This window comes from Scheffersomyces coipomensis (genome assembly GCF_036884675.1).
Source record: "Scheffersomyces coipomensis strain NRRL Y-17651 chromosome Unknown DFJ63scaffold_4, whole genome shotgun sequence".
Classification (NCBI taxonomy): Eukaryota; Fungi; Ascomycota; class Pichiomycetes; order Serinales; family Debaryomycetaceae; genus Scheffersomyces; species Scheffersomyces coipomensis.
In genome coordinates, this window is record NW_027042895.1 from 1,676,451 (window position 1) to 1,692,123 (window position 15,673).

A 15,673-nucleotide genomic window follows, 5' to 3' on the forward strand; every position below is an offset into this window, starting at 1 on the left:
GTTTAGTATGAATTTGAAGTTTCGAGCTTTATCAGACCCCGTTAACATTGATATTCTTTGACAGGAGCTAATCACATAGAGCCTTTTTATGCTCACTAATTGCTGTCAATTTTAATGTAATTTACATGTAATTGTCAAATCAAAAAACCCTGTTTAATTATAAGATTCTATAATGATAAACTGTGATCAATCGTATGAATTAATTTTCACATTGCTATGAAAATAAAGAAAAAGGTATGAACAAATGTATTTTAATCAGTGTCAAAATTTGATTTTACACCTAGTATGAAAAGTTCCGGCCAATGATACAAATCAAACTGATCTTGTTGTATGGGAAATTTGGGTCCTACTTATGAATAGGTGTCTAAAGGCGAATATCTAAATAGATCTTATATAAAAATATAACTGTTTAATTTTAAGATTTGTGGTAGCGCATTCTGAGCGGCGCGTGTTTTGTAAATTTTCTGTGTTTTGGTAAACAACGCGTCAAAATTGAGAAGTGAGGTTGAAATCATATATTGAATCAGAGTAGAGATATTTCATCAATTAAACCTGAGATAACATATGATGAGTGCAGTTGAGCCAAGTTTAGGTGATTTGAATCTTAATGCCAACTTCTCATTTGGTGAATCGAGTTTATTTGAGGAGAATCCATTGAAAACTGGTGAATCTACCGTTGATACTAATAACCAGAGCCAAGATCAAGATGATGAATCATCACAACCTATAAGTTCAGGCCAAATACCTCTTGAAGCATCTATTGAAGAGGATGATGAAGATGAGATATTCATGACTAATTCATTGCCCATATCCCCAGTTATACTACCACCTAAGGAAGTACGATTGTTCAATGGTAGTACTATCAATTTGAAACCAAAAAGACCAACCCATCCATCATCAGATTCTATATCAGAGAAAGCATCAGTGCTTTCATTAGATGACTTATACTCCAAGGCAAACTTGAGAAACTCTGTGAAACAGAACAACTTACGATTACAAGAATTAAATGAACCAAAATCTAAACCAACCAAGAAACAAAGAACAGAAGTGTTGACTGAAAAATATAGACCATCCAACTTCATCCAATTGTGTTCAGCAGGTAATGATAAACAATATAGATCAGTGTTACATTGGTTAAAGAAATGGTCAGGAGTTGTGTTTGGAGAAGATGTTGAAGTGGATGAAAATAATAATGATCCATATGGTAGACCCTACAAAAAGATATTATTAGTTCATGGTCCTCCTGGTATTGGTAAAACTTCAGCTATTCATGTATTGGCCAAACAGTTAGGATACTCTGTAGCAGAATTAAATGCTTCAAATAGTATGGATACTCAACCTGGAGGTGATCAGACTACTTCAGGAGGTGGGGTTAATGCTGCCTTAAAATTAAAAATTATAAATTCATTAACTTCAAATACTATTACGTCTGATGGTAAACCATCATGTTTAGTCATTGATGAAGTTGATTCTCTTATGAATTTACAAGAATTGGTTAGGGTTCTACAAAACATATTACAAGCCGATCAAAAGTCAACTTTTAAAAAACTTAATAGAGGAAGTATTGATGAAAGTTCAAATAAAAAGAAATCAAATGGTAAAGATTTCCGGTTAAGTCGACCAATTATTTGTATTGCTAATGATATTTATAATACTCAAAGTATTCGTAGCTCTCCCATGGAAAAACTTCGTCCCTTATGTGAAATCATTAACTTTAAAAAACCAACTGCATCAGTGAAAAGTATTGCTCTTAGATCAATCAAAGAATACCTTATGAAAATCAATATTAACGAAAAATATGGATTATCCCTTCAAGAAGTTGGAGAAATCATTGAATTATGTGATGGAGATATCAGAGCTAGTTTGAATTATTTACAATTTAATGGTAGAAAAATAGATGCTCCTCAAACCCTATTAGGAGATGCTAAACCAAGTAGTAGTATGGATAAACAAAATTCATGGTTTGCAGTTATAGAAAAGTTATTCAAGAGAGTACCACAATTATCCAAAGATGAGAACTTCGATGTCTTATTCAATTCATTCATGAATGGGGAATGTAAATCAGTGGCAACTAATTCTCAATTATTTGATAAAGTGGTTAAAGGATGTTTTAATCGATATTTGGATGTGGTCCATTATCAAGATGATTCCTTAGTTAAACCATGTGAATTAAGTGATTGGTTAAATCATTATGATCTGCTTGGGAATTCCAGTGGGAATGAAAATTACCTTGGTTTAGTAGGATTAAAGATCTGGTCATTATTTTCTGAAATTAATCCTACTAAATTCCATGATGAATCTAAATTATTAATTCCAAATGTGAAGAATCTCGATTATGAATCATTTGAATTAAGGAAACAAAACACATCTATTATAGAAAGAGTGATTAAAAACCTCCCTATCCGAACCAGAATGTCAGTGACAAGTGATAGTGGAATGTATTTCATCCCATACTTAAATAAAATCTTAACACCCATAGACTTATCTTCCAAAATGAGATCTAATTTATCTGATTTTGAAAAACAATATATCGATCAAGTCACAGATATTGTGAAAACATTTGATATTAAACTTGAAAATGAACGAGATTTAGAAACAGGTCAAGTATTATTACAATTCCAACCTAATTGGGAATCATTAACTCAATTCCAAGCTATCAATAATACTAAACATATTCAAATCAAACGTCAATATCTTTTCCCATTAATAGCGGCTGAATTAGAGAAACATAATACGATATTAAAACCAATCAAAAGAACTAACGTTGAAGTTAGTAGAATTTCCGAAGAAGAAATGAATAAGAAACGATTAAAAGTAACTTCAAGTGTTGATTTCTTTAAGAAGAGATATGATGATATTAATTCTATAACTCAATCACAACCTTTAAATTCTTCATCAGTGGATAAGGACTTTCAAAAGTCCAGAATATGGGTTAAATATAATGAAGGGTTTTCCAATGCTGTTAGGAAAAATATCACTTGGAATGATATTTGGCTTCCATAGATGTATATATATATATTTAATAAAATACTATTTGGCGTCTAAAATGATTTCGTATATTACAGGTCTATTTAACTTTCAAACATGTTGTAAGCAATTACAACCACATCCACTAGGACAATCCTCTTCACCATCTTGCCACCATTGAGCTGCACATTCAGTATGTAAAATATGTTCACAATTAGTACACACAATAAGATTCTTCGCTACGATCAAATTACATAAATTACAATATTTGATCATATTCCGTTTAGATGTATTCCAAGCATTCGATCTAGATGTAGGTATCGTCGTTACGGACTGGATAAACTCTTGAGTGGAGAACTGTCTCACTTTAAATCTGATTCCAAATTGACATGCATGTTCACTTGTACTATTTGAATTTTTAACCGCTGTAGGTGGATGATTGAATTTTAATATTTTGATACGATTAATGGGTAATTGCCATGAAAATAACATATCGGCGTATTGTTGTCTATATCCATTAATCTTTAATTCATCTTGAGACAGTAATAAACTAAGAGTATAATTATCTTCAAACATATCAAATTCATTGGAGTTTTGAAATTCAATATTAACAATTGGTAATGATCCATTTAATTTCTTTTGAAGTTTATTACTAATGGTACTATTAATATGTCTGATGGATGCTTTCTTATTAAGTGGTTTTGGAGTTCTCTTGGATTCAAGATGACTAAGTGTTCTAGCTTTAGTTAACAGTTGCTGAGGACTGATAACCTTATATTTATCTAATGAAATACTAGTTTCATTATATGATGAAGGAGTCAAGGCAGGTAAAATATGTTTCCTACCATTAGTTCGATCTGGAGGTGAATAATCATTAAATAAAAACTCACCATCTAAAGATTTAATACCATGAGTATGATTGTAAATAACCATCAGATTATTTGAATTTCGATGACTTACAGATGGGAAGTTCAGTTCATCAGGACTACTTTGATTATTACTACCTGATAATAGACTTTCTTCATTAAATTTCTTCACAGCAATGATTGATGGTGGAGGTGGTAATACTTGATATGGGGTATGGATTGGAATATTTAAAGCTAAATCTTGACGTGAAGGACTTCTAAGGAAATTCGTTGGATTCTCATATAGTATACATGACATCATAGTAAGCATTTGCACATTTAATTTTAATTCAAAATAATTAAATATTTCTTTAATTAACCAATTTGATCCAAATGGATGAGTACCCCAAAAGAATGGACCAGGTTTAGTAATAATCTTTTTAGCAATATTACTATTCATTAATTGATTTAAAGTTTGACTAGTTTTAATATCCTTTAAATTAGGACCTAAATAAGAAGGATAATGTTCAGTATAAATATCATTCATTTGAACATATTTTAATAATATCACTTCTAATATCTTCCATACATCACTTATTTCAGTTAAACCATATTTCAAAGCAACTTCACTATTATATCGGGCAAGATTTTCTGGAGAATCTCCTAAAACACGATATTCACAAGCTAATTCATATTTATCCGGTAATAAATGTCTGAAATCAAATATACCGACGATATTCTTTACTTTTTTATCTCTACTTCGTTTCTTTTTATTACCATCTCTAATGGAAGATTTATAATTTGAAATAGTACCACCTCCATGACTGGCAAATCGATTGAATGAGCCCGATTTAGTATTATTATGACGATTGATATATCTATTACCTAATCCAACAAACATTCCTGGAACACGAGTACGAGCAGGAGCATCAGTTTCTAAGATTTCATCCCAATCATTGGTAAAACTATCATCTGATGAGGATGATGTGATAGATTCAATACTTTCATCATCACTGCCAGCAGCTGAATTTTGGGATTGGTCTGAATCACTCAGAATCTCTTGATCATCATCTTCTACTTCCTCAGATTCATCTGATTCTGGTTCTACATGATGATGGTGATGATGGTGATGAGTATGATCATGAGTATTTAAACTAAACCCTCCATCAGTGAATTTAAAGATATTGAATTTCTTTTGAGATGCACTTTCTTCTTCTTCAGCATTATCCTTTGGAATGAAAAAACATACTAAATGGCCAGTAGGAGACCAAACTGCTCCGCACCCTTTCGGTATTGGTGTTGAATCAAATACAGGTTCTTTATTACTTTCATCAATTTCACCAGCATTAGCCCCACCATTACTATCATTCATTTTATTCAATTTATTCACACTATCAATACTTCTTAATAATTCATCATTATGAACGATCAAATCATTAAATCCATCATTATCCTCTTCACCTGAAGATTCATCTTTCATTTGATTATTCATATATCCTGGTTGTTGATTAATCAAATCATCAGCCCATCCTTCTGCTCCAACTTCTTGAATAAACTCACCATCACCATGTTCTTCATTACTATCAGTTCTGGTATCCATCATTAATTCATCGTTTAGATCCATCTTATCCCCCATTAAATACCGTAAACATGGCTCTAAAGTGAATCGTTTATGTTTATTGGTGTAGAATTCGGCGATTTCATTTAAATTTAAAATCATTTCATCTTTGATATCTCGAGTTAATTCATGAGTTTCTTCAATTTCAAATTTAACAAGATTTTGTTTTTGTAATTTAGCTAATTTCTTAGCATTTAATGAATAATTGATTTCTTCCAAGTATGGATACTCTTTAGGGAATTTAATTTGTAATCGAATGAAAACCAATATTTGATCTTGATTTGAGTCATCACTGACTGATGGTACTGATTTCGAATTACCTGTGGTGATATTATTATTACTAGTAGCGGTACTATTATTAGCGGTAAGATTACTACTAACGATATTGTTATTGGCAGCAACACTAATACCTGGTATGGATGTAGTGGCATTATTGGTATTATTAGTATTATTGGTCGCTACACTTTCACCAATTTCAGATGGTTCACCAACACCACTTGCACTGATTGAATTCTTGGAATCAAAATTATCCAAGATTGAACTTTTATTAGGATCATCATCTGATTTATCCTTTTCCTTTTCATTAGGACTTGGAACTGGTCCTCTTAAACTTAATACTAATTCACCGGTTGAAACTGATATTCTTTCAAATCTAACTTTAGGAAATTTATGACCCACAATACTTACTTCTTCACCTAAATTGGAAGGACCATCAATAACTCCATCATCACTATCTTTCCCACTCACAATACCATTGGCATTTCTATGAGGCACATGACCAGCACGACCCATTCTAACTCCTGATATCCAATCTAAATGATTTAATTGATTATATAAATCATCACTGGTATTGTTATTGTTATTATTATTATACTGTTTTTGATATTTTTCATAGATTTGATATGACGTTAATGATGATAATAAATCACCATTATTTTTCCGTTTCAAATCCTCGATAGAAACTTCAGGTTCTATTAAATAAGTTTTATAATTATATTCTTGAATCTCGCCTACAGAGGGAGATTGAGGTCGAGTGCTATTATTATCACTTTCCGGTTCATCATCCGGTTTGAAACTTCCTAATAAATTATGATAAGAAGGATTATAATTAACTCTTCTATATAATTCATCATCATGAGGCCATAATTTCAAATCATAATCAACTGAAGACCAAGTAACCAATTGGAAATCCTTATGTTTATTTTTAGAATCAAACCCAGCATATTTTTCTTGTTTGGTTCTCCAAAGGAAATCTTTCATAGGACCATTATGACCTTTGAATGAATAATTTGATTTTTCATCATTGCCGAAATTACTTATAACTTGAGTTTGATTAGTTAAGGCTGCTTGTTGAAATTCATCATCATAATTGACTATATGAATTGAATCTTGACCTCCTCGAAGAGGCATTATCCCACATGCCTTATCACTTCCAAATGGTAAAGATCTAGCTCTCGCTATAGGGAAATCAGTTTCAATCACCACAGTAGGTTTTAAACCTGATGAATCAGTATCTTTACTAGCAAAATAATTAAAATTATTAGAGAATTTAATCGCTTCATCATTTTTTAAATTCCAAAATTTAATCGTATTATCATTAGAACAAGTTATAACATTTGATGAACCATTACTAAAATCCAATCCATTGATTTTCCCATTATGAGCTTTATTAACTTTAACAAGAGGTAATGCTCCTTTTCTAGAATCCCAAACATAGAAATTATTATCATGACTTGATGCTATTTCATAAGGATTTTCATGATTCCATTTAACTTGAGTTGCACCAGCTCTCCATTCTGCCCATTGAGCTACTGGTTTTCTAGGAGTTCTCATATCCCAACTTAAGATGAATGTATCAATGGAACAAGTGGCTAATAATTCAGGATCAGAAGGATGGAAATTGATATCTGTAATAGCTCTAGCATGATTGTGTAATACACTGAAGATGGCATTATTGGAAGGTCGTGATAAATCCCAAAGAAGAGCCTTTTGATTAGATGTAGATATACACCAAGAAGGTTTGGAGAAATGATGAGGAGACCATTGAACATCAGCCACTTCCCATGAAGTGATATGATGTAACCATCTTGGAGTGGTGAATGGATCATCTAAATCAATCACAAATAATCCTCTTCTACCGGCTAATAAAGCATCTCTACCATTGGGAGATAAAGACATGGCCCCAATTGCCCCATCAACTCGTAACAGAAGGGAATTCCCAAATGTTACTGAATCATTAGGATCAATCATTGGCTTTATTAGACTGTGTGATGTGGTTGTATGGTATAGTTTTGATGGGATTGAAATTGGGCTGTAAATAATGGTTAAGTTACTGCTTTGGGATTTTTTGTGGTTGGGGAATTTTTTTGGTTTGAGGTTTGGTTCAGATTTTTTACTGTGCGATGGTATAAAGAGAGTATACTTGCTCTAATGATCGGTTATAAATATACATTTTTCCTAGTATAGTATGGTACTTAAGATGATATATCGGTTTAAAAGAGTAATCTTACAAGGTTACAACTTTAAATAGGAGAATTACCTTATAAATTGATGATAATAGACACGTCTTCTACTTTTCGCAGCCGGTATACTTCAAATTAACATACATTACTTTTAATTGATATTATACTATAAACATTCATGGTTGACGAGTATTCACAATTTGATTCTTTAACTTTTCATCCCATGCTTGACAAAGATCTTCTAAATAAGCCACAACATCTTCATTACCTGTACCATCAATTTCTTTAAATTCTAATGATTCTTTACCTCGTTTATCACTTATAGATCCAATTTTAACATCTTGATCAAGTCCACTATACTTATCCTTTTTCTTCTTTTTATCTCCACTTAAAGCAGCTTTAACAGGAGCATTAGCAGCAATATACCCTGAGATATTATGATAAGGTGATCCTAACCATCTTGCTACATAAAAAAGAAATAACATACCATAATAAGTAAACACATTCAAATATTGAAAGAATGAAAAACTAGTGAAAATACCAGGATGAACAAGATATTGTACTATATCATGGTTTGATTTCAATGATTTATAAGTCCCAATATGCATCAAATCAATCAATCTTTTCGATCCTTCATATGATTCCGGAGATTTAATCAATTGTAAATCATTAAATGATAAATATTTAGGAGCTGACATTATAGAAGATATCCAAATAACTCTCCCACCCCCCGATAATAAATGTTTAATCTTATGAATTAAATAATATGGTCCAAATACATTAGCTTGGAAAACAAGTCCTAAACCATCTTTCGATTTCTTCCCCACTTCTTGAATCTTATAAGTTGGATTAGTAACTCCATCCAAAGGATTAGTTAAGATTTGTTTAGTGGCTCCAATCCAATCAAGACCACTATAGACACCTTGAGCTGCATTAACAAAGAAATAATCAATATGGTTATATTTCTTATTTAAATCATAATAGGCAGTTAATACCGATATCATATTAGTGAAATCGACCAACAAATAATCGAATTCCAAATCACCCGTTCTCCTTTCAGGTAATTTAGTATCAGCATATTGTTTTATAGTAGTTATGACTTCCTTAACTTTAGGTAAAGTTCGAGAAGTTACAATTAAAGTTATATTTTCATGAGGTGGTAATTGTTCTAATAATCGATAGGCAATGTTTATACCAAGATTGGAGGTTGTACCAGTTATAACTGCGACTTTAGCATCTTTAATAAGTGACATTCTGAATTGACTATCCAATGTAAACCAATGACACTTGATAAGTTGTTGTGGTTGATGATGATAGTTATAGTTTGGTTGGTGGTGGTGGTGGTGGTGGTTAAAATCATTTTGCAGAATTTTGAATTTTTCGTTTCCGTAAACGACCAAAAAAAAAATGAATTTGAACCTCAAAATGGAAACTGACTGTAAAGGAATTACTTATATAACAATCAATCATACAACAACTATACATACCATCAAACTACTATGAGTGAACTAAGTAACCAAGGAGGATTGGAAGGAATCGATGAAGAAGAAATTGATGAAGAATTCAATGATGTAGATGAACATATCAATCAAACTCCCAAACTAAAAAATGGTACATCCTCCACCACCAGCAACAATACCACCAAGAAACAACAACATCAATCTAATGAATCCAAAGCTACTTCAAGTCAACCTTTGATACCGGAATTACCCGAATTATCCAGAAAAGATATGACGTTAAAGAAAGTACTTGATTTAATGGATGATGAATTCCAACCTATAATACCAGATGTAATTACCGATTATTATCTAAGTAAGAATGGATTTGAAACTTCGAATATTAAAATAAAGAGATTATTGGCATTAGCAACTCAGAAATTCATTAGTGATGTTACTCAAGATGCTTATGAATATAGTAGGATTAGAAATAGTTCAGCTGTTTATAATAGTTCTAATCCTCAAGTCCGTGCTAAACAATTATTACAAGGTCAACAATATGCCAATCAACAACTGATGACGGGTGCATCAAACTTAGGAGGTGGAGATGCCGCTGCTGCAGGAGGTGATGGAGCAGCTGGTGGTGTGGATGGGAATGCTACGGGGAATGAACAACAACAACCAACTCATTCAAATGCTGGGAATCAACAAGGTAAAATCGTTTTAACAATGGAAGATTTAAGTAGTGCTTTAAGTGAATATGGTATGAATACTTCCAGACCTGATTTTTATAGATAGATTTTATATGTATCAACTGTATTATTATTATTATTAGTAGTAAATTTATATTACTATTTATTTATTGTACATTAAAAATAGTGTAGAAAAGTATATACATAAACATTTCAAGAAAAGAGTGTCATCATAATTACATACCACCTCCCATTCCACCAAATTGACTCATTAATTTTTGCATCATACCAGGATTTTGCATCATTTGTTGAGCTTGTTGCATCATTTGAGGATTCAGTCTCATCATTTGTTGAGCTTGTTGCATCATACCAGGATTATTCATTAATGAGGCCATATCAGGCATACCACCTGGACCTCCTGGACCACCAGCACCACCTCCTCCACCAAACATACTCATGGCTTGTTGCATGAAATTTGGATTCGATTGAGCTTGTTGCATCATTCTTGCCATTTGAGGATTGGCTCCCATACCACCTGGACCACCACTTGGAGTTCCATCAGGATTAGCAGCAGCAGCAGATTTAGCCATGGTGGACATCATTCTATGTTGTTGTAATACCATTTCAATCTCAACCGCAGGACAACCGGACCCCTTAGCAACTCTAATGATTCTGGAAGGTTGCTTTACAAATAATCTTCCATCTGATTCTAATTCTTCTTGAGTCATGGAATCCATTATAAAGATCATATTTTTAATTTTATCGGAAGTCTCTTCTTCACCCACTTGACTCATTAAATTCGACATACCAGGAATCATAGATGCAATATTAGTTAATGGACCCATCTTTAAGAAATTATTTAATTGATTTTGAAAATCTCGTAACGTGAATTTCCCTTCTTTAATATTTTCCAATGTCTTTTTATGATTTTCATCATTTTGTAAATTTAAGGATTGAACTTGTTCAATTAATCCTTGTAAATCTCCAATTCCTAATAATTTAGAAATAAAAGTCGATGGTTTAAAAATTTCAAAATCATTAACATGTTCACCAGTACCAATGAAAATAATAGGAGTCTTAGTGATTGCCACAGCAGAAATAGCACCTCCACCTTTAGCATGACCATCCATCTTGGTTAAGATTATTGATCCGAAATTGGCAGATTCTTTAAATGCTTTAGCTTGAGATTCAGCCGCTTGACCAATCGAACCATCCATAACCATAATGGTTTGACTTGGAGCAATCATTTCACTGATTTGAATCATTTCATTAAACAATTGTTGTTCTTGTCTATGTCTACCTGAAGTATCAACAATAATAATATCGAATTTTTCTTGTTTAAATTTTTCCACCCCTTCATTAGCAATCTTTACCGGATCTTGTTCTAAATATGAACCAAAATAAGGTATGGAAGCCTTTATAGCATTTTGTTTTAATTGATCAAAGGCACCAGCTCTGAAAGTATCAGCACAAACTAATCCAACTTTAAACCCTCTCTTTTTATAATATACTGCTAATTTTGTACATGAAGTAGTTTTACCTGACCCTTGTAAACCGACAAACATAATCACATAAGATGATTCCTTGACATTGTTCTTATTAGCAGTGACTTTAACTTTCTTACCATTGATGATTTTAGTAACAGTATGACCTGAAGTTTTACTTGAATTCACTGATAATTTAGTTGGTTTTGGAGGTTCTTCATGAGAATCAACCAATCCACATAATTCATCATAAATGATTTTTTGTAATTTCTTTCTCTTTTCATTCATATTATTCCCACTAGTACTTAAATCTGATTTAATCTTTAATTTAATATTATCTCTTAATTTAACCACTAATTTAATATTAACGTCTGATTCTAATAACGCAGAACAAATATCTTTAATCATTTGATTGATTTCTTCATCACTACCTGATTCCACCGATGAAAGTGCTCCTCTGAGTCGAGCCCCTAAATCTGCCAACACCATCTTGAGTCGTAGTAATTGTAGTTATGGTTCTTCAATCTATCTATCTAGTTCGTTGGTTGTAACTGTCATTGATATTTGATTTGGCTGTCTTGTCACTCTCTGGCAAAAAAAGAAAAGAAAAAAAAAATCGTTGAAAAAAATCGGTCACGTGAGAACAAATCTCTCCTGCACACAATGCCAGATCTATCAACTGTAATTACACCGTATAGATACTAAATACAATACAATCAATACAATGTATATAGGATTATTAAGTAGAATATATTAAAGATGATATATATATATTAATTTTATATAAAGATACAATATTTTATTTTCAAAACCAGTTAAAAAAGGGGAAGATATTGTAAACAGTGAAAGGAATAAATTTTGAACCATTGAAGTATAGAGAATAGAAAACCGAAATAAATAGAATAAATAGTTAAATAATAATGGTGGTAAATAAATAAATAAATAAAAATATGCAATTGTGAAAAGGGTGGGTGTATGAATAACTTCTTTTGGGAATAAATGAATTGAATTGAATAAAAAAATATGCCAGTGTTGTTGTTGTATTAGTAGTTAATATGATAGATAATGATAGCAAATGTTGTTGTTGTAGTTATAGTAGTCGATGTGAAAGACAAGAACTAATATCAACAACTTCGTTGATTTCGTTTCGTCTAGTGATTCAAAAGAATCATCTCATCAATTCTATTTAAATCCAGTTCCAAACTAAATTTCCTTAATCTAATTAAATCTCTTCTTAAACTAACATCATTAACTTCATCTTCATCATCATAAAGATCATCACCCGTCATTTCCAATGGTAAATAATTCAATTCAAAATTGATTAATTGAGCCACGGAATGATTATGAATATTAGATTGTTGCCATAAGGAATTATTAAGACTATTATTTACAGATTTAGTTTGGGATGGTAAGATTGGAATAGCAACTTTGGTATTATCGATGAATTGATCATCATCATCTTCATCGAATTCTTCTTCCTCCTCTTCTTCTTCTTCTTCATCTTCCTCTTCTTCTTCTTCATCTGAAATCGAGGCAGAACTAATCGATGATAATAATGATAAATTTATACAATCATATTTCAAAGCATTCAATATGGTACTATTATCATGAACAGTATTAACATTGGAACTTCTTGCCATGGTAGTATACTTTGGAACAATCATATTATTAGTACTATTATTATTATTGATGATATTATGAGTTGGAAGAACTTTTGGTTGACTTGAAGATTTATAATTAAAATTGAATTTATATTGATCCTTTTGTAAACTTTGATGATCGATAATAGTAATAGGATTAAACATTAATTCGATATCTTTTATGGAAGTGGAGAAGATTTCATGTTCTAATTTAACTCGTTTTAAAGATTTATTAATAGGAGGACTATTAGTACTAGTAGGAATAGTATTATTATTATTATTATTATTGATATTGATATTATTCGAGGTGGTTGAAATCGAAGTTATACTTGTTGAACAAGGTTGATAAGAATATAAAGTTAATGAATCTGAATTTGACCTTTTCATGTTGAATGAAAGTAATTATAAAAGTTATGAATATATTATGATAAAATGAAATGAATAAGGATTAAATCATATACTGATTAAATGTGGTAGATTCTCTATCTATATATAGTATTAATATGAGAAAATCGGAAGTGGGACTGGAAATAGACAACCCCACTTTGTATATGTGGTAGATAGTAAGATAGTAAATAACAATAGATATATATACAATGAATGTGTAAGTATTATACCCAACCACACAACCTAGGAAAAAGTGGATTAATTAAATATTTATAAATAAATAATTAAAATAATATAAATAATAATAATAAGATAATCCCAACAGAATAATAAAAACACCAAAAATGGATATTGTAGAAATATCAGGGAATATAATTACGTATAAATAAGAAATAGATAATAAAAATTATGAGTGGAAGTGGAAGTGAAATTTTTACTGCAACAAAAATTAACAATGGAAGAAATAAATTTAAGTAAACTGTGGGCTGATAGAAGAAGTAAAACTTACCGTTAAGCAATTAATAATTAAAAGCCAGAAAGATTATGTGGAGGTGGGAAGTTGATTATGGATGATGGATGAAGTGGGTGAGATTAAATAGATGAAAGTAGATGGATGGATTGTTTGAATTATTACTACATTAAGATAAGCTAACCCAATTCATGGCATCATCACACTTGCTAAATTTTAAGTTTTAGTTTGAAGTTGTGTTATTCTGATTGTCTAAGTTCTTGTTCTGGTTGTTGTTGTTGTTGTTGTTGTTTATGCCATTCCTTTAACTGTCAGTTCAAATTTTATTTTTGCGCTGATTAAAAATTTCTTTTTTTTTTTTTTTTTTTAAAGTGGAGCCGTCTAATTATTCCGAAATTAATTATTACAATTCAACAATCATCCAAAACAATTTAGTTATACGATTTGATTGCCATCATCCACCACTTCCATAGTAGTTATCTATACAAACTAAGCAAAACACTAACAATAACAAACAAAATTCATATTTCCTGTACCCCCTTTTTTCCCTAATTGGTGATTTCTTCTACAGTTTACGTTCTTCATATGGCCATCATTTATCTATCTATCTATGGTTCTATCTATCTATCGCCAAGGTAAATGTAACTTAACTTATCTTTAAATTAGGAATTATAGGAGTAACTCACCACTCACTCCTATTAATTTTTACCAGGTTGTATAATTTTATAGGATTAACCCCTCATTAAACTTTATTAATTAATTACACGTCGTCGTTAATATTAAATATATATTATAATAAACTAAAATGATCACTCAAGATGGTTAATAAACCTCCTAATAATAATAAAATAATACGCCTAATTTAATTTTAAAATTAATTTAATTTTAATTTTAATTTTAATTTAATTTAATTTAATTTAATTTAATTTAATTTAAAATTAGAAATTAATTTTTTTATTTTGTGCTTACTCCTATTTTTTATTATAGTGTAAATTAACTGTGAATGCCGTATAGTAAACCATCAAATTAATATTAACTAGTTCCATTCCAAGAAATCGAATGTAAAGATGGATCTATTTCATTTCATCATATATAGGATGTATATGCATAAAGCACAACTGTCATCATCATAAATAACAACAACAACTATTCAGTTCAGTTGTTCAGTTCAGTTCAGTTCGAATTACAATGAGAGCAGAAAGAGCGCAAAAGTTGCCTAATTAGGAAAGAGCAATTAAAAAGAGATAACCAGAGATTAATACAACAAACAACAACTATGAACTATTACTATCACATTCAACTATAATTGTTGATCTGTAACCATTCTAACTATGATAATCGAACCTCCAAATTTCATCATACTGTAGTTATAGTATAGTTTTGCTATTGTTGTTAGTTGTAAAATCTCCACCACAACTAGTAGTACTATTCTCCCGATTGTATGTGTATCTATTTTACGTGAGTTGTATGACGGATCACCAGTTCCATCAAACAATAAATCTATTAATAATCAACACATATTTTATTATCTCTGTCTTTTATTACTTTATAATTATATTCACGCTTATACTTAACATCCTCTAACCCACCCAGCCATACTATAGAACGTGATCATAATAATTACTACTTACTACTAATCCGGATATATACCAAAAATTACCATCATACAGTAA

General features: G+C 30.9%; 6 protein-coding genes across 6 annotated transcripts; 2 read left to right on the forward strand and 4 right to left on the reverse strand. All coding sequences in view use genetic code 12, as the record gives it.

The window, feature by feature from the left end:
* Positions 1 to 287: 287 nt before the first annotated feature.
* On the forward strand, positions 288 to 3,040 carry CTF18 (Ctf18p). Its single transcript, XM_064903730.1, has one exon. It carries the CDS (start codon positions 565 to 567, stop codon positions 3,001 to 3,003), a length of 2,439 nt encoding a protein of 812 aa, XP_064762055.1. The 5' UTR covers positions 288 to 564; the 3' UTR covers positions 3,004 to 3,040.
* DFJ63DRAFT_170279 (uncharacterized protein) lies at positions 3,041 to 7,874 on the reverse strand. The gene has a single exon (XM_064903718.1). It carries the CDS (start codon positions 7,678 to 7,680, stop codon positions 3,079 to 3,081), a length of 4,602 nt encoding a protein of 1,533 aa, XP_064762056.1. The 5' UTR covers positions 7,681 to 7,874; the 3' UTR covers positions 3,041 to 3,078.
* ERG27 (3-keto-steroid reductase) lies at positions 7,875 to 9,268 on the reverse strand. Its single transcript, XM_064903714.1, has one exon. The coding sequence runs from the start codon at positions 9,143 to 9,145 to the stop codon at positions 8,069 to 8,071; it is 1,077 nt and encodes a 358-aa protein (XP_064762057.1). The 5' UTR covers positions 9,146 to 9,268; the 3' UTR covers positions 7,875 to 8,068.
* DFJ63DRAFT_174022 (uncharacterized protein) lies at positions 9,269 to 10,224 on the forward strand. The gene has a single exon (XM_064903735.1). It carries the CDS (start codon positions 9,392 to 9,394, stop codon positions 10,124 to 10,126), a length of 735 nt encoding a protein of 244 aa, XP_064762058.1. The 5' UTR covers positions 9,269 to 9,391; the 3' UTR covers positions 10,127 to 10,224.
* On the reverse strand, positions 10,192 to 12,244 carry SRP54 (RNA-binding signal recognition particle subunit). The gene has a single exon (XM_064903715.1). It carries the CDS (start codon positions 11,991 to 11,993, stop codon positions 10,257 to 10,259), a length of 1,737 nt encoding a protein of 578 aa, XP_064762059.1. The 5' UTR covers positions 11,994 to 12,244; the 3' UTR covers positions 10,192 to 10,256.
* A 411-nt stretch (positions 12,245 to 12,655) lies between these two features.
* DFJ63DRAFT_313840 (uncharacterized protein) lies at positions 12,656 to 13,531 on the reverse strand (the record flags this gene model as incomplete). The annotated part of the gene is made up of 1 exon (XM_064906243.1): positions 12,656 to 13,531. One exon carries the CDS (start codon positions 13,529 to 13,531, stop codon positions 12,656 to 12,658), a length of 876 nt encoding a protein of 291 aa, XP_064762060.1.
* Between the last annotated feature and the right edge of the window lie 2,142 nt (positions 13,532 to 15,673).